The sequence below is a fragment of the Myiozetetes cayanensis genome, unplaced genomic scaffold (assembly GCF_022539395.1).
Source record: "Myiozetetes cayanensis isolate MyiCay16 unplaced genomic scaffold, myiCay2020 scf1, whole genome shotgun sequence".
NCBI classification, from domain to species: domain Eukaryota; kingdom Metazoa; phylum Chordata; class Aves; order Passeriformes; family Tyrannidae; genus Myiozetetes; species Myiozetetes cayanensis.
The window spans coordinates 6,483,065-6,506,686 of NW_026086604.1; the positions used below are offsets into that span (position 1 = coordinate 6,483,065).

General features: G+C 41.9%; 1 protein-coding gene across 1 annotated transcript in view; it reads left to right on the forward strand.

Annotated features, from left to right (window-relative positions):
* The first annotated feature begins 351 nt into the window (after positions 1–351).
* The window catches only part of NDRG1 (N-myc downstream regulated 1), a 41,026-nt gene continuing 17,755 nt past the window's right edge, over positions 352–23,622 (forward strand). The window contains exons 1-3 of the mRNA XM_050312643.1: positions 352–409; positions 14,434–14,512; positions 17,252–17,287. Coding sequence (XP_050168600.1) covers positions 14,450–14,512; positions 17,252–17,287 — 99 coding nt within the window. The 5' untranslated portion in view covers positions 352–409; positions 14,434–14,449. The remainder of the gene's footprint in view (positions 410–14,433; positions 14,513–17,251; positions 17,288–23,622) is intronic.

The following is a 23,622-nucleotide window of genomic DNA, read 5'->3' on the forward strand; positions in this document are numbered from 1 at the left end:
CTAAAGTGTGCGAAGCCCCTGCTAACCGGCTCCGGGAAGCAGGACGGGCGGCGGGTCTCCGCCGCTCTCTGCTCTCAAGCCTGCCCGGGAATGGGATGTCAGCGCTGAGCCCTCTCCATCCGGGCTGCGCCGCCAGGAAGGGGGCTGAGAGTTGGGCTTGCGGGTGGGCGCCAGGTTTCCCGGCTGACATCCAGGGACCCCGTGGGCACCGGGCACACGAGGTGCAGCCGCCGCAGTCTCCCGCGGCCGGCGGAGCGATGCCGGGGCGGCGCGGGCGGAGCCCCGGGACGGGCGGCGGCGGCACCGCCCGGCGGGCGGAGCCCGGGCTATAAATCCGCCCCGCGGGCCCGGGCGCTGTCGGAGCCTGGTGGCGGCAGCAGGAGGAGGAGGGACAGCGGGAGCGTGGCAGGTAAAGGAGATCCCTTCATCTGTCTTTCTTTCTGTCCATCCGTTATTCCATCTCTTCGCCCGCCCCCCGCACCTCACGGTCCCCTCGAGAGCGCATCCTTGCATTACCCTCCTTCTTCATATAACTAAATCCCTTTCCCGCTCCTTCGAGCAGAGCTCTGCCAGCTGTCGGGGAGGGGGATAGCTGTCAGTGGGGTGGTGACTTGGAGGAGACCCCGGCCCTTGGCGGGAACAGGGGGAGGCTGCGGGATGCTGCTGTCCAGGCTCCCGGGCAGCAGCGGGGTGGGCTGGAAAACAGCTGTGTAGCCCAGACACATACTTTCCCTACGGAAGTTGACCACTGTTGATTGCCGCCTGCGTCTCTCTGCTGTCGCAGCTCTGTGCTGGGTTGGGAGTACGGGGCAGCCTTGACTGGTGTCCGGCCAGTTGTTTCAGAGGGGTTGTTGTCACCGTATGTGGCGACAGGCACAGTTTTGTCGCCCGTGCTTCCAGGCACCGTTCAGTTCAGAGCACTTCGCGTAGTGTTTGCAGTGGAGGCACAGCCACGCACTGGGGCTGATGAAGTAAGGGATTTCACTTCTGCTAGGGAGAATGTTTTGGCTAATGCTTTTCATCATGCTACAGTTTTCCTGTGAAACACTTACAAGCTGCCATTACTCACTTTAAACTTTGTTTAACTCATCCTTTTATAAAGACCATAGTGCCCGATTTGGCACCCCATCCTTAGAACAGGACTTCGGAGGGGAGCATTTACCAGCTGTGTTATTTTGATGACTTTTTTTCCCCCCTCCTGTTTAAGTAGAAACTGTATTTTGAACTTCACAAATGCAGTTGTAGCGACATGGAAGAGTTCAAAGACAACCTGAAGCTTTCTGCCCACGTTCTCTGTATGGTGTTTTGACTTCCTCTGGCTTTCTATCAATTTTTTGTGTGTGTGTCCAAGTGTGTCAAAGATACACAGCTGCTGAAAAACTCACTGTTGAGGGCAAGCAATGGAAATAACCTGTAAACGGGAGGTAGCAACTGTTTCAGGTAAACATCTGAGAAGCCCGTATTGCTGTTTTTAGTTTTGGCTCTTACAGGCATGATTTACATAAAAAATTCAGCCAGTGGCATTAAGCTGTGCACTTTTAACTTGACTCTGGAAACATCTTTGTTGGTTTGTTTTTGTTTGGTTTTTTTGTTTGTTTGTTTTGTTTTGAGTTTTTTGATTTTGGTTGTTGTTTTATATTTTGGGGGTTTTTTTGGGGAGGGGATTCGGTTGTGGTTTTTGTTGGGGTTTGCTTGTTTGTTTATTTGTTTGTTTGTTTTTTTACATTTTGTGCTCTTTTAGCCAGAGTCTAATGTGGTTAGACATGGAAGGACTGTGTTTTTTATCACAATTACTCGAATAAACAGCAGGTAGCTAGTGCTGTACCATGCCCTCTGCACAGCAAGAATTTAATGACTGTGGATGAAATAGTGAAGCTCAGAAGTAGATGCAGCAAAAACAGTGTTCCTTAAAGGCTTATGCAGTTCCCAGGGTACTAATGAGCCCGTTGCTCTTGGGGGAGGGGGGGGGGAAGGCATAAATGTGTTCGGGAGGAACTGGTGTGTGTTATGACATGGAAAACACAGATGCAGTGAAAACAGGTTTTAATGTAGTAATGAGACCCCTTAGGGTGTCTGTGGTTTCTATATCTACTTGTTCAGTATAAACTGGACAGATGCCATGGCATAATGGTTTGGGAACTGGAGGCCTCAACTTCTGCTTCTGAGCTCCTTGTACTTCAAACACCTGAATGGGCAGGACTTCAACCTTGAAAACTTTGAATCTGAATTCCTACAGTTAGTGAACTGAAAGATCATAGAAAGGTTTGAGTTGGAAGGGACCTTTAAGACCACATATGTCCAACACTCTTGCCATAGGCAGGGACACCTTTCACTGCACCAGGTTCCTCAAAGCTCTATCCAACCTGGCCTTGAACACTTCTGGGATGAGACATCCACAGCTTCTCTGGGCAGCCTGTTCCAGAGCCTCACCACCTTCACAATGAAGAATTTCTTCCTAATAGATATCTTTATTTGACCCTCTTTTAGTTTAAAGCTGTTCTGCCTTGTCCTGTTGTTATGTGCCCTTGCAAAAATATGAACTCATCCCTTGAAAATGGGCACTCTACAAACTGGCTGACCTTGAAACAGGCTGGGGGAAAGGGTCTAGAAGGCCTTGACTAGCTCTGGTTTTCATCTGTTTCACTTAGAAAGAAGGATTTGTGTACTTATTTTCTATGTTCATTGGCCTCTTCACCAAGGTGACAGCAAGATAGAGATGTCAAGGCATCAGGTGGCCATGGAATTAGGCAACAGCCAAAGAAGTGTCACCTGCTGCTCAGAGAGGGCAGCCACATGCACTGCCTGTGTTTGGGAACCAGCGTCACCAGAAAACAAGCTCTTAAGCTTTTCAGTTTCTGCCCTGCACAATGGCTTTTTTTATTTTTTGCTGAAACAAAAAGGAACACTAAAACTGTGACAGGTCATCTGAGTAGATTGTATGAATGCTCAGTAAAACCAGCAGGATTCTGCAATTGTCTTTACTTCAGTGGGAGGCACTCTGCTCTTCATATCGTTTTTGCACTATGACAGTTACATTATAGTGCACCTTCTGGAATGCTTTGGCATGGGATCCTGGTCCTTAGAAGTAGTTATAAGACAACTGAGTAATTTTCTCTTGTAGTTCAGGTGGGATTAGCAGTGAACTGCTGTGAGAAAAATTCTTTGATTCGTATTTTTAAACCTAAGTGATTAAAATACTTGACTGAAGTGCAGCATACATCTTTTCACGACCAGCTTAAGGGATTTTGACCAACTTCTAACTTCCCACAGAAAATACCGTTTTTTCACTCAACCTCATAACAGCACAAAACATAGATAAAATATGTAATGAGACATTTCCTGCTTTTATGGTCTCAAAATACACAAAGAGTGAAAGAAAAGATAAAGAAGGGATGAAACTGGCTTGAAGCTCTTCAGAATGAAGACAAGTAGAAACTGTGAAACTCTAAAAAATAATACACGTTCTAATTGTGTTGGATCAGCAGTGTTTACATCATGTGTACAACTGGAAGCTTAAGGCAGTAAAAGCCTGTTTGCTGTCAGGGAGAGCACAGCCTGGGATAGCAATGGCCTGAATTGGTTCAGTCACAGCAGTATGCAGTAGGACTGCATGTGACTTTCTCTGCCTGCTCTGGTTTGATCACTTGAAAGGAAAACCTTTTAAAAACCAGAAGATGCAACTTCTTGGTATTAAAAGGGATGAAATGCTGGTTCTGGAGATGAAGTATGAATTCCATCTGACTTTTTACATCTAACTTTCATGTTGAATCACAGCACCTGGGAATCTCAGGCAAAAGTACAGAAGAACCTGCTTTGTCCTGTCACTGTTTTGCTAAATAAATGGCATTGCATGTAGACTGTCCCTGGCTTCAGCTTTAGGTAGGAATTTGAATGTTTACCCTAATGCATGATGTTGATGCCCCTGCAGCCTTCTCAGTGAAGAACTTCCCTGGACTGTTGGGTGGGGAGTGATCTCCTGCTGTCAGCAGGTCATTGTAAAATCATAGAAAGGCTTGGGTTAGAAGGGACCTTAAAGATCATCTAGTTCTAATCTCTCTGCCATGGGCAGGGATGCCAGCCACTAGGTCAGGTTGCTCAGGAGCAGCAGCGACCCCTCTGCCCTCTATCAAAAGTTCTGTCCCAAAAGTTGCAAGCAAATTAATTGCTGCTGCTAAAAAGTTGAGGGAAATATTGTGAAACTGTTTCAAAGACTGTGAGTAAGGAAATCCCATTTTAAGTTTTGGTGGTTTGTGTTGCTATGGATGACTAAAATCTGGGTTAGACCTCTTGGAAATCAATGGCTGTGAATGTAATGGCTATTGAACTTGGTGTTTCTCTCAAATGGAAGCAGCTTTTTTTTTTTTCCTCTCCAGAGCCCTGGGTGACTTCAATGAGGGACAGTCAGTGGGAGGTAATCCCTACTGTTAATTTCCTTTGGCTATGAAGTTGGAGCTGTAAGGAACCGTTCAGAGCTTCTCCTGAATATATGTTCATGTGTCATTGAAGCGTTATTATGATAAAATTTAACTCATTACTGAGCATCCATGTGAATTAGTACCATTATTTGGCATTTAATCCAGCATAGCAAGTGTGGAGTAGAGAAAATAGTAAAACCTGAAATTATTGAAGTATCAAACTTGAGTGTGCGAGCTCCCATGTTGGATGATGAGGGAAATGAGTTTTTACTTTTAGCTAAGGGCTGCTGCAGGTTTAGGCCTGTTTTGTTTCCCAGCTGGCATGAGTTTGCCTTTGGATAATGCCCAGCAGTTTAGGTCAGAGGGGTATTCTATTCTCTATGCAGAGGTTCTCCGTGGTGAGCTTGCTGATGCACAGCTGGACTGCCCATGCTGATGAAATTTTCCACAGCTGTATCTGTTTGTACTAAGCTGGATATATGTCAGTTTTGCTGCTCTTATTTTGTGTGGCTGATCACATTTCCTATGTTTCTTTTGGGTTTGGGGCTACTTCCTTTCAGTTACTTGTCAAAATTTTAATATATCTTTTTCATCTGTCAAGGTTTTTTCTCTTAGGAGCTGGAAGTTGGTCAATGCAGGTCTTCCTCTTCAAACCATGTTTTTAAAACTGGGTATTCACTACTCTTCTAAGCCTTTAACTGACTCCTTCCTGTCTGACCTAACTATAGCTTCAAAAGTATAGCTCTTTTAGCTTATTTTTTACCATGGATGTGTAAGGCCAGTCTGCTGGTACTGTATGAATGATGTAGAAATTGATGGAAAGAGAAGACCTTAGGACTTGGTGCAGCATAAAAAACCTAACTCATTGCAAAGGAAATTTTTCCATGTGTTTTCAACCCTCCCTTGGGTTTGGCTATTTGTGTGGTTGTCAGTTCTTGCTGTTTCACCACTCTTGACTTTTTAAGAAATTCTGAATTTTAGGAAGCACAAAAAAAAGTGATAAAGATCCGAAACTGTAATGGCCCAATGAAGACTCTGAAAGTGGAGGCACGGGTATTGAAAGCACAAAAGTGTTGTGTTTACTGGTAGGTATAAGGTATAATAGAAAATAATCAGTAAAGTAGGATGCAACTTTTGAAGGAACTTTTATTTGTGAACACAGTAAACAGACATCCAGATGGGAAGCGCACTGTTAAAGGAAGGAAGGATTGCTCTTGCGGTGGCATTTTGGATTACTTCCTTCAGGAAGCTCTTGTGCACCTTGACAAACTAATGATGTCATTCTCCTGCTGCTGTAGTTCTACAGTGCTCCAAACATACTTTTCATGAACTTCATGTAACATATCCCTGCTAAATTTTAAGATGTATTTGCATCCTTGGACAAAGTTGTGGCATACTGTGGCTTATGGGACTAGTCTATGCAGCAGAAGCACTGCAGTTTTATGATGAGCCTTTATATTATGGCAAATTCAAAGTACTGTTCTCTTTTCTAGATGACTCAGTTTAAGAGGATCACATCTTTTTTCTCCCCATGTGAAACACTGAGTTTTATGAAGTTGTGTATAAAAGCTTATATGAAAGCTTGGACATGTAGAACTCCAAACCCTATTGTAAATATACCCAGAAAAGTGATAACGAAGTTCTCTGCCTGATGTAATAGACACTAATTTGGAGTGTAGGTGGGTAAGGCTTTGAAAAAAGTCAGCTGAGGGTGGTGAATTGGTTTTTTGCCCACTTTGAAGGATTTTGAAAGGACTTATTTTGAGAAGCAAGGAGTATTTTGGCACTGGATGGTGCTGACTTAGGCACTCCCTCACCAGTCCCACCTGTTGTGATACAGGCTGTGTGCTCAGCCCTTGGGAGATCACATTGTTATCTCTAGGTGCTGAGGCTTGCAGGAAATGGAAGACTGTTGCACAAATCTAGTCCCAAGTAATTCAGCATGTGAAAATGCTTAAATTCAGGTAACTTTTGTAAAGGATCTTTCCAGGGAAGAATGAAAGATGTGTCCTTAATGCAATGGCCATCTGTGCAAAGTTTGAGTGCAGATTAAGCTCTAGAAGGCTAAAGTTCATCTAGAAAAAGGGAATGGTGGCTCACAGGAATGGAATATCCATAAATTATACTTTTCTCCTCAACAAACAAACAAACCCTTATATGCTCATCATGGAAAACTTCAGCCCAGACATTTTGGCAGGGGTTAGAAAGAGAACTTGTAACAGCAATGAGCAAGCATTTTTAATAGGTAGTAGAACAAGTCTTATATGTACTCAGAAGCCGTAACCTATTTTGTATGACCTCATGAATAAATGTGAATTAAGAAACATCATCAATGTTAGCTGCAATGTTTTGTAATCTAATTTCTCATCTTTATAACATCATATGAAAGTGCAAAACATACAAAAAGAACCCATTATATACTCATGAGGGTGCAACCTAGAAAGCCAGACAGCATTCCTTATCTCTGAGGATACTGTGGAAATATCCTTCTGGGATAATCTCCGTGTGTTTTTTTGCCTCTAACTTTGGCAGAACCACCCACTTGTTGGAGCGGCTGCAGCTGGGCAGCAGCTATGAACTATTAAAGCATGGCAGATTGAGAATAGGAGGGGGCAGGGAGCATGTCCTGACACTGGTGAGCTGCTGGAACAATAGCTTTTTTCTTGTCTGTTTAGACTGCAATCTTTGTGGCAGAAGCTGTCTCTTCCATGTTATGAAATGCCTAGCCCATCTCTGCAGTGTATGTTATTTAATCCGCCCCCAAAGCCCAGCCTAGCACTCAGGTGCACAGCAGGTGCCAGGTCCTGTACCAGTGTGTCGCCTTTAATCTGTGCCTCAGACCTTTGTGCACAGTCAGCTGGAGGAGGAGCGGGACGGATGCAGAGGAGGGTGTTGGGAGGATGCTGGGGCAGTGGATGGAGACAGGCTGGCTGGAGGGGTGTGTGAGGAAATGAAGCCTGGGAAAACAGCTGATTGCTCTTCGCCCTTTCCACCCTGCAGTGCTGCCACCCACAGCCTGGAGCCCTTTAAAGCGAAAGGACAATATTGGTACCCCTGCCAATGGGCATAACGTGTTTGCAAATAGGCTGCTGCTCAGATGCAGGGTTTCTTAGGAAAGCCCTGGGTTTCCTTACCTCCTTCCTGAGCATTTGCCCTCTGCAAGGACAGTCAGCAGCCATGTCAGCAGTGCGTGGTGGCTGCTTGAGGAGGGAGGCACTCATCACAGTCAGGGAGGCCTGGGAGCCACAAGGATTTTTTATAGAATCCTAGAGTGGTTTGGGTTGGAAGGGACCATAAAGACCATCTAACCCTCAAGCCACAGGCAGGGACACCTTCCATTAGACCAGATTGCTCAAAGAGCCATCCAGCCTGGCCTTGAACACTTTTAATCTCTTTAAAGGAACTTTGCCATTATTAGAGATACCATTGTGACAAGTGGTTATGTCCAGGAGCATTTTCAAGTTCCAAATGCTAAAGAAAACTGAATTTCAGAGAACTTTGTTAGGGTTTGTAATCTGTCCCTCACAGAGTTGTGATATTATAGCATAAGTAGTATTAGTGATTGCTACAATAGGAAAAAGCCCTAAGACATTGCAAGTCTTTCCATTTCCCTGCCAACTAGGAAGAGAATAGCTGCTTATTGTATTGGCAGGGGGTACACAACAGGGGTGTCCATCATGGGGCAACGGGGACAGCAGGCGTGTCCTTTGGCTAACACACCAACCCTTCCCACAGCCACTTTCTGCTCCTGTGGAGCATGGGAGGACTTCTAGCTTTCTAAGGAACACACTTCACTGCATCCCACAGCAGGAGGATTGTGCAAGCTGCATTGCAACAGTTTTCTTGCTCAACATCTGCAGGGTAGACAGAAGAGCTGCTCCCAGCTCCCTGTGTTTTGATGCTACTCTCAGTGTGCAGCTGCCAGTGTGGTTTGTGCGTGTGGAGAGTGACCAGCTCCTGGTCTGGAGGAACTGGCAGTTTCAAGGCTGTGTTTGATCCCAGAGCTGAGCAGCTCTGTGTCCATCAGGCACTGGAGCCAGGTGCAGGAGTGAAAATGAGCCAGAGGAGAAGGGCTGGAGTCGAGCCTGGAGATCTCATCTCTCTGACTCCAGGAGTGTGCCACAGCCTGAAGTGGGGTTGGGGGAGATGCTGTGGCCCCCCCCATGTGTGCCTTGCTGGTGGATCAGCTGCTGGCTCTGTCCCTGCAGCTGTTTCTTTGTGGCTTCACCTGGCTGTTGCTTGGCACAGGGCTCGAGTTCTTGGCTGAAATGTTTTGGTTTCCCAATCAGATTGATTAGTCTGATAGTGTAAGTCTGAACTTAAAAATGACTAAAAATTTAGGCCATTCTTGGTTTTTTGGCTTTGAAAAAAATCACTGTTATGCTACATTATGCTGCTAACAACCCATGTTTTGTTTTATTTGTTTTTTATGTCAGGAGCCAAAGCATTAAATCAAATAATATCAGGGAACAGAAACAATTACACTGCCTGGTGGTCTCCAGTTCACAGATGTCCTGTGAGCCACCATCACCCAGCCCTCTTCAAGTACAGCACACTGCTGATATTCAATTTAATTTTTTTTTTCTAATCAGTTTGCTTTTATTTTCTTTCAACCCCCTTTTTGAGCTACTCCACCAGCATGTTTTTTTGTGAAGGCTCTAGCTGAAAATAAGAGCTGGAATCAAAATAAAAAACAAAACTACAAAGCTTCCAAGCTTTGTTTGTTATTGTTTGTTCTCAGTTTATTAACTTTTAGTTGCAAATTGAGATAATGTGTAACCGTAGGCTAAGGAAACTCAGGGAGTCCCAGGCAGTTGAGTGTCTTCAACTTTTGACATTTCCTGCTCAAACTGTTTAGTCAGATGCTACCTTAACTGTCAAAAGTCATCTGCCTTTTTTTTTTTTTTTTAAAGGGAAGGAACTGTTGTAAAACCTTCTTCATGATTTATTGTGTGGAACAGTGTCAGAGAAAATCAGTAACTGTACACAAAGAACCTCGTGATACCAATGCCTGTAACAAAGAGTAGTTTAAACAGGGCACAGTGTGGGCAGATGCTTATGCATGAATTGTTTTGAATGCTTGCAAAGGAATAACTCTCAAATGGTTCACAAACAGGAAGATTAAATTTGTCAAATTTGTTATAGAAGATCTGAAATGTAAACTGCACTTGATGAGAGATAGATTGTGGACCATAATCATACATGGGTGCTATGAACTGTCTTGTATTGATGTCCACTTGTCTGTTTAGTCTCTGCTTAATGAAGACAAGGTTTTGTTTCAAGCTGCTGTCCAGTTTGCAGTAACCACTTTTATGTTAGGACCAGTCAGCCAAGTTTACAACATTTGCTGTTAATGACTGGAAGAGGTCTAATTGACCGTGTATAAGCCTCAAAGGCTAACTTTGAGTGTCACAGTAACTTTCCTTGCTTCATTGTCAGAGGCCTGAGCTGCTCGGTTATTTTTTCTGACCTGGAACTGATGCAGATATCTGCTAATCAACTTTTGCAGTGCTTTGGAGACATCTTGGCTCTCTCCATCCTTGTCTCATCCTTGCTTTAATTGTGCTGTGAGCTGCTACAGGTGTGCAAAACCTCTGTCACCCCTGTCTTTCCAACCTGCACTGATGACAGAGTGCTGAAGACACTTGAAGCTTTCAAGGGATAAAGTGCAGAGTGGTGTGATGGGCTTGGAAACACCTCTCACTTGTGGCCCTGGAGCCTGAGTTCTGCATAGTCCCTCTCTCTCCAAAGAGAGCAGCACCAGAGCTCTGGGAGCTGTGACCCTCAGTGCCCACGACTGTTTTCCTGTTTGCCATTAGATGCCTATGAGCATTTAATCCCACATGTAAAGTGATTGCTGTCCCTCCTGCTCGCTCAGCCTGCGGAGATGAAAATGCCATCAGGCTGCTCTGATGACGTTACCCTTCTATGCATCAGTACTCAAACGGAGAATAATCTCCTTTTGCCTGTGTTTAAACAAGCAGTTCTGAGGAAATTGCAGCCTTTATGAAACACTCAGGCAGGAATCTTTCCCTACTCTTTGTTTTATAAGATAGCACGTAAATAATGAACAGCTGGGTAAGAGGACAGAGGTAAATCCTGTAGTGCTGGTGGCAGTGCCCCCAACCGTTTATGGGCATGAGGCCATAGCCCTTGATGATGAGCCCCATGGCACAAACTTGGACAACCCTACATGTGTCCTGAGAAGTATGAAGTTTGAAATGAGGGAACTTTGGACTTGTTTTGCTCCTGTGCTTGAAATTAATTTGGTCACATATATGCATATTACCTAATATTTGGTATTTGATTGCAACATTGCTTGTGTCTGAGGGTGAATGGCCTGATGGGTGGCTTCTTGGCTCCTCTGTCGATATCTGATGTGCAAAGCCAGGCTGTGCATCCATCCTGTACCCCCTGCTGCCAAAACAAGGCTCCAGCAATGACTGTCCCTCCAGCAATGATGTGGAGACATAGGGAATGTATTCTGAACCTTTAATATCAAAATAATCAGACTCCTCACACAGATTTATGAGCTTCTAGCCTTGTTTATGGCAGTTGCTGCAGTGGTTTTGGAGCAGTGGGCTTGGGTTGGAATGGGTACAGAAAAGCCTCTTTGAATTAAATTAGTAAACACAGTATTGCACAGATGACTTCACTCCTCCCCACATGCCCCTTGCTTCCTGGAGGCTGGTTTGGTGTCTTTCCTGCTAGCTGGCAAAGGTAGGTATGCCATCAGTTTTAAAGCACTTTGCCAGCTGCAGAGGTGCCTTAAACCTTTAGCTTTTTCTTAGAATTATGACTGTTTTAAAAATTAAGCATCTGAGTAGCAATTGCAACAGGTATCTGGGTGCAGGGTGGTGAGTGTCCACTGGGTGGAAGTGGCTTCTTCCAGAAAAGAGAATTTGGGACCTCTCAGTGGGCTGAATTGACCAAGCAGAGTGAAAAGTTGTTTTTATCCAAGTTGGCAACTTTACACTACTGCTTGCAGATATAAATGAACTTTGTCTTTGGAAGGCTTCTGTGAGGCAAGTGCTTTGAAATGTGTATAAAGGGATGCTTGTATGGTTATCTATTTAGGAGAGTTATGCAGTTCCATTAGCTTTGAGCTGCCCTGTCACATAATGGGGGGAGCACAAAGCACCTATTTAGAGAGTATAAAATTTGTGCTGAACAAGGGTGGTACAAAGCCACTTCCCCATCTTTCTCCTTGGAAAATAAGATGTTTTTTACAGCACTGTCAAATAGCAGGGCTTTGTTTGCCAGCTCTTGTGAACAAATAGCATGTTGTTGTGCCGCCTTATCACAAGGTTGTTGCTTGCTAGGAATATTTCAGGTATCCCTGATGCACAGAGGGGAAAACCCAGAGGTTGAAAATGTCTGATCTGAAATCATTATATGGCTCCAAGATGTGGTATCTTTCCAAAAGTGAAAACTTGGTGAACATTGGTCTTCTGTTCAACAAACTTGATGGCAATCGTGTAATCTGCTGGTCAGCACTTCCTAGTGCTGGCTCTTTCGGAAACATAGAGCAACAACTTTGAACTACTAAAAAAACCAGGATTGTTTTTTAAGGCTATAAAAACATCCATCTTGTGCTTTTCTGGCACAGGTTTTTGTTTTGGTGGGGTTTGTGGTTTTGTTTTTGGTTTTTTTTTGTCATTTGTAGTCAATACTCTGAGTCCCTGAAAGTCTGAAACTGCCCTGTGCAAACGAGTTTCTTCCACAAGCACTCACTGCATCTTCGTTCCATGAGCTGTTTCTTACTGGAAAACTGCAGGGGACCTGGCTTCTTACTTTCCTCACCTATGGGCAAACCACAGAAAAGTGTCTTGCACTTCTAGTCCCTATTGCAGAATAAGGTGTAACATTAAGGTGTTACTTCTGTCTCAATAGAACTTGCTGAATTGCAAAAAATATATTTAAAAAAAATCCATTTAGCTTAGGTACAATTGCACATAAATATTTTCGACTTCCAAATATTGCAGCAGCATTTATTTTACCTCTTGGTTATACACAAGTGCTCACTCCATTGATGGCTGTAATCACAAAAATATGTAAGGCTTGCTAAAATGTCACTTGCAGTTGCTTGAAATTCTGTGAACTTGTTTTTTGCTTGTTCTTTAAGATAAAAATCTGTAATGGACAAAACTTAATAGAAAAGCTGGAGAAAAAGGGTGAATCGGAGTAACTTGAGTCTTCTAACTATTTAAGTATCTCTGCCCTGTTTTAAATTTGGATTACAAAGCACTGGCAGTGGGATCGGTTTTGGTACTGTCCCCATGCCTCAAGTGGTGGGGTAAAATACTAATGAAACATTTCTTTAAGCTTAACTTTCCTGGTCTAATTCTTTACCAAAAGTCCACCCAATTGCATAGCTAGCAGGAAGGGTTCCTAAAATCCAAACCTACATGCATGGACACCCACATTTTTTCAGCATTAACTTTCTTAGTCTGAGTGCATCCCTTTGTAGCTTCCTGCAGCATCCAACCATCCTGAGAACAGTCACTAGACCATCTTTGCCCAGAGGCCAGAGCATCAAGCTAACCCACACGGCAGAGTGAAAAATGCAGCTGCTGCCACTGCCTGGATGCTCCTGTGGGCTTCACAGCCCTTCCTAAGCACCAGGTCATTTATGTGGACAGGGTTGATTGGCTTAAATCAGATTTAAGTCAGGAGATGGGGAAATCATGGCTTAAAGAATCAATGTAAATTTTGTTCTATATTTCTATGCTTATCTTCAGGAAATCTGTTATAATTGAAATGTGTGCAGTTAGACTTAGTCAATAATTCCTAAATACATTTCAGCCTTTTGTCTTGCCTTGAGTATGCTTACTCATAGGTTTTATTTCTAAACTTTTTTAAAAAAGTAAATGAATAAAACCAATAAATTGGTTTATAGCTATATAGATGGACAAAACTGGAAATTCATGAATGATGCCCAAACCCTACATGACATGCATTTCTCCAGCAGGCCAGAGGATATGTAATAAATACACTTTGACTTCTGTATTTGTTGTCTTGCTGCTGAAACAGTTCCAGTATCTCTTCAGAACTGTTTCAAGTCATCCTTAGAACTCCATAAAGAACAGCCCTCTGCCTCTGGCACTGTGTAGGGCCAAGAGTTGGACTCAATGATCCTCATGGGTCCCTTCCAATTCAGCATATTCTGTGATTCTGTGACCTTATCTTTGTCAAGAGAATGAAAACACACTGTTTTTTTTAAACTCCCAGTTTGGACTGTTGTGCTTGATGAACTGAGATGCCTGTTAGTCCAAGTGTAGAAGGTGCTCTGCACATGCAGCACAGCCTGTCTCTGTTTGCCTTTGCAGTCGCCTCTTCTGTTTGGCTGTGTCTGTGTTCCCAGCTAAGCTTCCTGCAACTGAGAGCTGGATATTGCAATGCTAGACGTGTCCTAGAGCAGGATACAGTAATCTTGTTCCTTCTTTTGACAGTTTTGAAAATTACACTATTGCACATACCTTGTTGGTGTCCACTTAAAGGAGTATCTGACTTTTATCTGTCCTGAAGAATGGAGCACATTAATCTGAGAGGAAAATAGTGCTAATGAGTGTCCAGTTCAGTTTTCTTACAGTAAAATATGGGGCATAGAAAGGGAACCTTGCATAAATTAAAAATCAAGTTTTCAGAGACAAGTATTCAAGCGAGTTGTGCAGATTTGGCTGTGCCTCCTTTCAGCTGTGGAATGATAGTTTTCATGACTCTCTCCACTGGTCCCTGCCCTGTTTTCTTCAGCGTTCCCTGGTTTGAAGCTGCCAAACTTCTGTTTGATCTTGCAGAATTCTTGCAAGAATTTCTTTAATCTCGTATTGAGCACGAGTGTGTGTATAAATAAACCAGTGAGGCATTTTACAAGAGATTCATAATGTTCTTGCAGAGGTCTTTTAAACTATAACCTGAGCGTGTCATTGTGGGGGGGTTGGGTGGAGCAGGATCTCCACTTGTTTCTGTATTTAATCTTTGATGCAAGCTGAGAACAAATCTCTTTTCATCTTTGCAGATACCAGCTACTGACCATGTCAACGGAGTTCCAGGATGCTCACCTTGCAGAGGTGAAACCTCTGGTGGAGAAGGAGGAGGTAAGTATTGTAAAGCTTTTTAGAGCTTATCTATTTTGTCAGAACTGCTGTTGATGCTGCATGTGTGCTCTTGGATTAGTTCTAAGATATTATATGGAGAAAACAAAAAAACACTGAAGATGGAATAAGAGTATATTGGGGTTGTGTTAATTAGGTCTCAGTTTTGCATTATTTGGTTTTTTTCTTGCTCTTTGGTTTTGCTCTTCTCTAATTTCTTCACTTTTCCTTGTCAGAATAATGACAGCTCTGTCTTTAGCTGCTAGTGAATGATGCCAGTTGGGCAATATTATGTACATCTGTCTATACCTGTAAACTTCTCAATGTAAAGACAGACTTTGCTCTGTCAGCTGCCTGCCAGGGAGGAACAGAGAGCCTTTACTTTTCCTTTGGGCACATCTGAATCCAGAGGTAGGGCTGAGCCCCATGTAGTCTTCTCTGAGTGCACTGGGACATGAGTTACAGACCAACTGCCTGGTCTGCAGCCATCTGGGTGTACACAACCTGCAGCCTGTTGCAGCCTCTGGAGTTGCAGAATAGAAACATCCTAGCCTTTTTTCTTTTTTTTTTTTTTTTTTCTTTAGTCTTGTACTACTTTCCTTTTCCTTTTTTATACCTTCCCCCCCAAAAAAAAAAAAAAAAATCTGCTGACAGCATCTAGATTCAGTGTCTATCTGACTCTTCAATGGTAGCACTTCTCTGTTCTTTGGTATGTTCATGACAAAAAATTCACTGTAATATGTGAAGAAATGTCTCAGCTTTTCTTCTTGATTCTAAACTAAGATTTTTTTTTCTCTTTTTCCCAGTGAAGTTAGTTCTTGAAAATTATGTATATAAATGTGTTGGGGTTCTTTTCTGATTTTCTATATATTCATTGCTCTGTCTGCTGCTTTCTTTATTTCCTACCTCTTTTGTGTAAACACTTCAGAAAATCATTTCCACTTGTGACTGCAGTGAAATGGTTAGAGAAACTTTAAACACAGCTTCTTTGCCAAGAACACTGCATGAAAGCAGAGCCTGTTTGAATACCAGTGAATGCAGCACTCAAACTTCTCAGAAACTAAGATTGGTTTTTAATGCTCATATTGTTCAGTAGTAGCAAAGCAAGGGAGATTCTAAGCAGAAGACCTGTTGATACTGAAATGTCTTTGCTTTAAAATTCAGAAATATCTTAAGACACTGATTAACTTCCTGGGTTTCTGTAGCACATAGGTCAAAAGTTGGAATCTTGACAATGAACCCTAACTGCTTTTGTTCACGATGTTAGCTTAAATTTTTTCTGCATGGGGAAACTAGAAGAGAATTTGATTTCCTCTGTGGCCATTCTTCACACAGGTGAAGAAGTTACTGAATATATTTTGAGAAAGTGGAAAACGTTGCCCTGAAAAACACTCAGCACATGCTAAGGTTAACAGTGGAGCTGGGTTTGAGTGGGTGATGCAACCTGGAGTCATGTCCTGGCTTGTTGTTCTTGGGTTTCTACTACAGCTGAGTTTTCATTCCTGAACAGTGATCAGCCTTATTTCATGTGCTGTTGGTACAGATGCCACATATACTTATTGCTTTCAACTCTGGGTCCCACTGGAACAACAGTGGATGAAATGCTATGTTTACAAGGCTGTGAGACCCACAGTATAGTAAGATTAAAATCCAGCAAGCACATTGCCTAAAGCTAGGCTGTGTAAAACGACTTCCACAAGCTCAGTCAGCTCTCCAGCTACTTGTTTGTATAAAGAAGACAGTGTCTAACTGCCTAAAGGCTCTCGAGTTTTGTCAGAATTGCAGATTGGACTGCAATGCTATGAGGTTCACCATCTGAGACAATATTGCCTAAGATAGCAGCTGTATTGCTTCTGACATCTGTCCTTAACTTATCTGGGCTTCTGGGGCTAAGTGACCTCCTTGCCATGATTCTAAGCTTTCCTTTTTATCTTCCATTTTTTTTTCCCCCAAACTTTGTCCTCTCTCGGATTTTACAGCATAAAGTGTATGCTTGGCTGCTCTTCCTTGTGTTTTCAGCTCTGCAGTGGAAATAGGAGTTTGCCTTCTTTCTTGACTTTTAATAAAAGGAGGAGACTATAAGACACTTCTTATTTTGAAGCTTTAAGCTTCATATAATATTGGAGATGGGGAGGATGTCACTCAACTACTTTCCTGGGGGAAATCCTTGATAGATCCTTTGTCAAGGATCTTGACAGTAAGAGTTTGTCAGTAATAGCTATGGTGGGTCACTTGTTAGAATGGATCTCTGTGTTCAACCAACCTTCCAAATGCTGCAAAGACTGATTTTGGCTAGAATAAACCCCTTCCCACATTCCACATCATGTAACAAAATCCCAGTAATGACTGCTTAACTGAGTTGGAAGTCCTCAGTGCATGCTTGAATTGTGACTTTCCATCCAGGGCAGGACTGCTGACTGTCCCATGGCTACAATAAGCTCAGTGTTTTACTGCTCCTTGTGAGTGTATTGTTCAGTGATTTTAACAATAACTGAGGATGCACCAGGTTTTATGCTTCCTTTTGCTGATCTGTAAACTAGTATTTTACTGCTTTCATGTTCTCTGTCAAAATTAGCAGGTAAAAAGTTTTTGGATTAATTTTGACATTCATCAAGAGCTTTCAATGAATGAAGGGACAGGCAGAACTCTGAGCTGCAAAACTGGTGGGTTAGAACACATGTTCCAGCATAGATTTCTGTAGCTGCATGTCACTTCCATTAATGCTTTCAAATCTCTTCACAGGCTATCACTCGCCTCCTTCCAGATTTTGACGTTCAGGCAAGTAAAGCTGCTTTTTTTTCTCCTTTTTTTTTTTTTTTTTTTTTTTTGGCAAAAGGGGAAACTGAATTGACATTTGAGAAAACAGCAAGATGTGACCAGAAGGGACTGCCTGTTTGCCAGGAATGCTGTTACTGTGAGAGGGGTCTGAATGGGGCTATGCTGTAGTGATGTGAAGGGGACCACGGGAGGTCTTTTCAGACTGGAGCTGAAAAAGTTTCATTCAAAAGGGGTGAGCTGGGTTGCAAGCAACTCTATTCTTGCTGAGAGAATGAGAATCTTTGGCAGTTGTAATGAAAACAATATATTCCCTTCCCACATGGACACACACTTTCCCCAACTAATTTGCTTTCATTAGCAGTGTGCATGCCTTTCCTTGGAGGAAATGCCCTTGTGGATGCATCCTGTTATGCTGTTGAAATTTTCCAAAAGATTCCTGAGGCCTGTGTGGTGGTAAAAGGTGTTAAGGAATCAGTGATGCCAGTAATAGGACATATTTATCTAGAGCCAGAACATAAGAATTCATAAAGCACACCACTAGGTCACATGGTGGCTCTCCCTTTTTCATGTGTCATGCTTTTGAAAGATGACTTAATAACTCTCCTGACTCCTCTTATCTCACTGTCATTTGGATTTTTGACTGAGAAGTTTGTTCTTGCTGGTTCTTAAGCTGAGACTAAGGAAAGGGACAGCTGCAGGAATCAGGCTGTGTTTAACTGGGATGGAGAGCAGGGGGCATGTACCTGTGATGAAAAGAGTGAGTGGTGTTTTCCCATTGTTGAGGACAAGGACTATGTGTTGGCAGAAGAGGCTCACTGTGTCTCTCATTTTTATCAAGGGGTGTAGAAATGGAGGTAGACTGTGCAGGAAAGAGGGAAAGCTATTAAATTGTTCTAGTCTTTTGAAGGTTCAGGCAGAAGTCCTTGAAGGAAATAACCTTTCTCTACTTTTCTGTGTTTTGCAGTTTATTAGCACCTGTCAATATTTTTATTCAATGTTGTGCAAACTGGTTAAATTCAACAGTCTTTATTTTGGAAACCAAGTGAGACAGTTATCTCAGACATCTTTCAATGGTTCTTACTTCTATAGCAAAGCTGTAGTTTACATTAATCCTGCATCTTTGCTTTCATCTTTTCTGAGAATAAAATCCAGTGCCTGAAGTCTTGAAAAATGTACATTAAAGTTGCTACCATGCAGCTTCTTGCAGGACTGTACACAGCATGGGAGAAGCTTTCCATTTGGGTCCAGATTGATCACTTGGTCTAAATAAATCTGAATCCCAGATTAAGTCTGCTAACGGGAATACTGCAGTATTTTGATTAAGAATCCAGAAGTGACCCATATTTCACTTCTATTCTTGGAATAAATTGCTTGGTTTGTAAACCGTGTGTATATATATAGGTTTTTTAACTTGCAAGATCAAATTCTCTAAGCCTTTTTGCTTTTTTTTCCATGTTTTGGATTAACTGCCACTAATCCAGAGCAGTGGTTCTTGTCATTTAGTGCTGTTCTGCCAGCTCTTACTTTTTTTAAAATGATCCTTCTTTGTTAAGAGTTTAATCTGTGGCTGTTCTAGTTCAGAGAGGAAAAAATGTGGAAGAACAGTCTCAATGTATTAAGAACTGTGGCCACAAAGGAGGCTCAGCTTTGGTCCTCAAACCCCCAAGTACCCTACCTATGTGTCTTTAAATCCTTCTGTGGTTGATTTATGGAAGAGGTGGTTTGGAGCTGTTATGAGGGACTTGATTGCTTAGTTTATTGGAAAAGTTCAGGCCCTGGAGGACCCAGGTCACTGAGGGCTGACACTGAAGCTGGAGTGTGCTCTTAGTGAGCAACCTTTCCCATGAGTCACTCTTGGGTGGAGGATGGGTCTGGTCAGAGAAGGTGATCAGTACCTGGCTGGATAGAGCTTCTTATTTAATGCATTTAATGTGTATGGGTGTGGGTGTCCACCAGAGCAACTTGCTCTGTCCTTGTGGGAGCAATTTATGCAGCATTCAGTTCATGATTTTGTTTCTGCTACTGGTTAAAAGTAGCGATTGTGAGATGCCTTCCTTCCAAGAATAAAGTTTATATAGTTATTTAGATTTGGAAAAAAAATAGACTCTTATTTCAAGTGCTGTTTTAGACAGACTGGAGTTAGGTGTAGTCTTCCATTTTTAAAGTAAGCCACTGTATGTGGCAATGTCACCCTTCTAAAAGCACATATTGCAATGTGTGCATGTGGTATTCTCTGGAGTAAAGTGTTCGTGAAGTTATCAGGGGATGGCCAAGATAAGAGATGGAAGAACTGACAGCTCTGAATTACATCTAGTCAGCATGTTGTCTGTTAGGATGTCAATGGCACCCACCTGAAAATTGAAGTAAAGGTTCCCTACCCCTCAAAAAGGGGAGTGTTCCTGACCAGACCTGTTTCAGCATAATTAATGATAAGCCAGTGCAGGGCAGTGTGCCCTGTGTGACTTTATTGTCCTCATGCCAAGCACATTTTAGTTGTATTTCCACTTTGATGTATTTGCCTATTCTCTAGCTCAGTAGGTTGGGAGCCAACAGGAACCTGGCTCCTCAATGCTGCATGAAAATTCCCTCAGCTCTGTGTTTCAGTCCATCAGGACACTGCTTTCTCAGCAATTAAGGAAAACTTTGCTCTGTGTGGCATCTGTAGGTGGCAGAGATGAGTTTGTCCCTTGCCATTCGTGGCTCGGAGCCATCTGTATCCATCAGCATGCAAGAGCTGTGGGAGCTGTGGAAGCTGTACTTCCTCCTCCTGCCTGTTCAGGGAGAAGGAAAGAGCTACCCTGCAATGAATCAGCTGGTCCTTGTGGCATGAGGGGGTGGCTTTTCCACTGGCATGGGTGGATGTGGTTTGGAGCACAGCGGGATGTTCTGTGGATTTCCTCATCCTTTTAGGTCACTGAAGGAACGGGCTGGGGGTGGTTGCAGTTTTGTACTTGGCAGAGCAGTCTGACCCACTGCTAATCGGACTACGAAGAATCCCTGGGCAGAACTATCGCAACAACCTGCGTCAGTTCCTGCACCAAAGTTTTTGTTATTGGCTTCCACCTTGGCAGGGCCACTTACCTTTACATCTGAAGTCATCCTCATTAATGTACCTGACTCGCAGACTGAATTGTGGAACCTTATTTTCTTAATGTTGCTAATTTAAAATAGAGATCTCTACAAAACAAACAACAAGAAAAAGAGAAAAATAACTGGAAATATGGGCATTGGGGTTTTAGAAAAATATAAGATGACCTGAAATCCTGGTTTAAAGTGGAAAAAACTGGGGGGGAAAAATGTTAACTTCAGGGCAAAGGTGATTTGAAATTCAACAATGAAATACCACATTAAAAGCTCACATATTTTTGATCTTAAAGGCATTTTAAAAAGTGAAAAAAATAGCTTACACAGGTATTACTATATTAAAGTTCTTAAGTAATAAGGACTTAAAATATACTGTCTCCTAGCAATTTAAAAACTTTTTAAATCCTCTTTAAAAGCTCTGAAGCTTTTCTCTCAGTTATGAGGCAAAAGAAGGGACGTGTGTTTTACAGGAATAATATTATAAATTAAAATAAAAACATTAGATTGTAATTAAGGATTACATATATTTGAAAGTTCTAAAATTTTGATGGAATGAAGTATTTTACTTAAAATATAAAATTACATATTTAGCAAAATGTGCAATGTGTGTGTACAGTTTTCCTTTTTAGATATCTTTCTTTTTAGTTATCATTTTGGTTGCATATCCCATACTTCAGAAAACAACTTGTTCATAAACATGTTCCTCAATCCATGTCCTCTTTAGTAAGGATGGAGAGGGGAAGGAAAAGATGAGATCTCCTGGGTGATAACAAATTCTCTCCCTTTTAACCTCATGAAAAAAATAAAAAAATGTCACTTGAAGCAAAAATAAAATCTATTTTAGAATGGCTCAGCGCCGTCAAACTGAGACAGCCTCTTTTAAATTGCACATATTGAAAGTATTTTTGTATGTGTTTTTAGGGCACTAAGATAAGACTGCACCTCTGTTAAAGTGCGAGATGTGAACAGATGGTGTGTGTGTCTTTATCCTTCTATCGGATTAGTGTACCTTGGATTTTTTTCTAAGATAGTATTTTAATACAAATCAGTTGGTGAAGAGCCTCTTACTATAATGTTGATGTTGATTGGGATGTGCTGCCATCTGTTTTCAGTGCTCTGCGTTTTGAAAACATCCATCCCTACATCACGTAGACAAATCTCTTGATCTTTAATAGGATCAATAGGGATGTGAAGTTGTTGGTTTGATGTCACCAAACAAACTGGTTTGAATTGATTGTTTTTTAGAACCTTGTGGGTATTTCCTATTAAGAATTTGAGCTACTGGAAAATAGCACAACCCCTTTGAATTAGGGGAGTCTTACTGTGAAGATAATGAGGAATTAAGGCAATTGTTAAACTGACTGTGTTTTATGCCAGTTATTGGGAGCATGGTCGCCTGTTGTCTCTGAACTATTTTTAGCTGACACTGAGTTTGAACTAGACTCATGTTTCTGGTTCCAGTGGACATAGCTGTGGCAGTCAGTGGGATGTGCAGGTTCAAGGATTTGGCTCTATCTACCATGGACAGCCTTTTTCATTTTTGCAGAAAGGAGAGAGATCCAAAATCTTCAGGTGATCCCTGCAAAGAAAACACATTCTGGATTTTTCAGTGCTGTTACTGGAAGGCTCTAGAAATAAAAATCTGATTAAATGAAATACCTATTAACCTCTGAGGAAGAAATAATTCCTATATTCCACACTTGGTTGGAGGTGTGCTACACAGTAACACTTACTCTCATTACTGTAAGGTTACCAAATTATCAGTTTTTATACTTTGCATTGAAAATTATTTAAGTAAAGAAGGGAGAGTAGAATGTGAAAATATTAATTGCTGCTATTATTAATTTCCACTATCATTAATGGCTATCTACTGGCACTGCAAATCTCTTCTGGAGTACTGTATAATGACAATACCCAATTTTATATTAATCATGATATATGATATTATTTGGGTCCTGAGCAATTTAATCTAGTGGGTGACATCCCTGCCCACAGTAAGGGGGTTGGAATTAGATGATCTTTAACATCCCTTCCAACCCAAGCATTTCTGTGATTCTATGATTCTCTTTTAATATTATATGTCAATGATATACCCAATGTATAATGTACAATAACCTACTTTCTGTCTAAAATTCAAATTATAGTTGCATTAGTGTGATGTGAAAATCCTTTAGACTAAAAGTTGCTCATCTATTTTGAAAAATAGTAGATTTCAAACATCTACAAGTCCTTGGTCTTGTTGTGCAGAATCATTGACTTAGACTAATTTCTCAAAGTGTTTTGTGTTTATGCTGGAAACTTTAATCCTTGTTTTTAGGAAAGAACTTGCTTCTGGTTTATTTGAGTGTAAGTTTGGGGTGTTTTAGCATTTGAGATAACAAAATGTGAAATGAAGCTAAACTTCTCAAAACCTGATGGGCTCAGTAACAGGACAGACTGTGCTAATTCCCAGGTTTTGAGTTTGGCATCTTGTACATTGTGTGGCAGGGACTTAGCTCATCTTTGATGTCTGAGTTTGTCTGAGCTCTATTGAGTACGTACTTCCCCTGGTCAAACCTGACTCAAATCCTATTTAAGAATGACATCCTCGTGAATTAGTCTGTTTTGGTTTTCCTAGCTGGGCATTATGGGAGTCGTAAGCCTATGTAGGGTAGCAGCTTGTCTATATAACCCAGTTTCCTACTGGGACAAAGTAGAAACCTGCTACCAGTCCTCTGTATGACTTGCTGGATTTATCACCCTGTTTTGCCTAAGGATGGTTCTGAATGTGGAAGATACAGCTTACCTGCTAAATAATGCAGTGAGTATGCACAGGAATGAGTTTCTAAGGGGACATAAAAGCTGGAAATTAGAGTTTTGATGGAGTATAGTTCAGATAACAGCGATGCTCAGCTCACCAAGTGTGTAAGGGATGTAGATCTTGATTCATGGCTGTAGTTGTAACTTAAAACTGGTGTAATTATGTAATTAAAAGCAGAATAGATGAAATGTAGAATGGCATTGCCTAGAATCTTTATTTTCAGCAAAATGTGCAATTTATACCTTCTATCAAATTAAGGATCTGAGATTTAGATTGAATTATTACCTCCAATCTTTGAAGAGTTCTTTTAAAGGTTTTTGCGGAGGCTGTACACCTCTGATTTCTATAGAATATTTTTAATAGGTTTGAATTTAACTTGGACTTTGCCTCTGGGCATTATAATGCAGAGCAAGTCAAGCAAGCCCTGCAGCAGCAGGCAGGATACTGAATG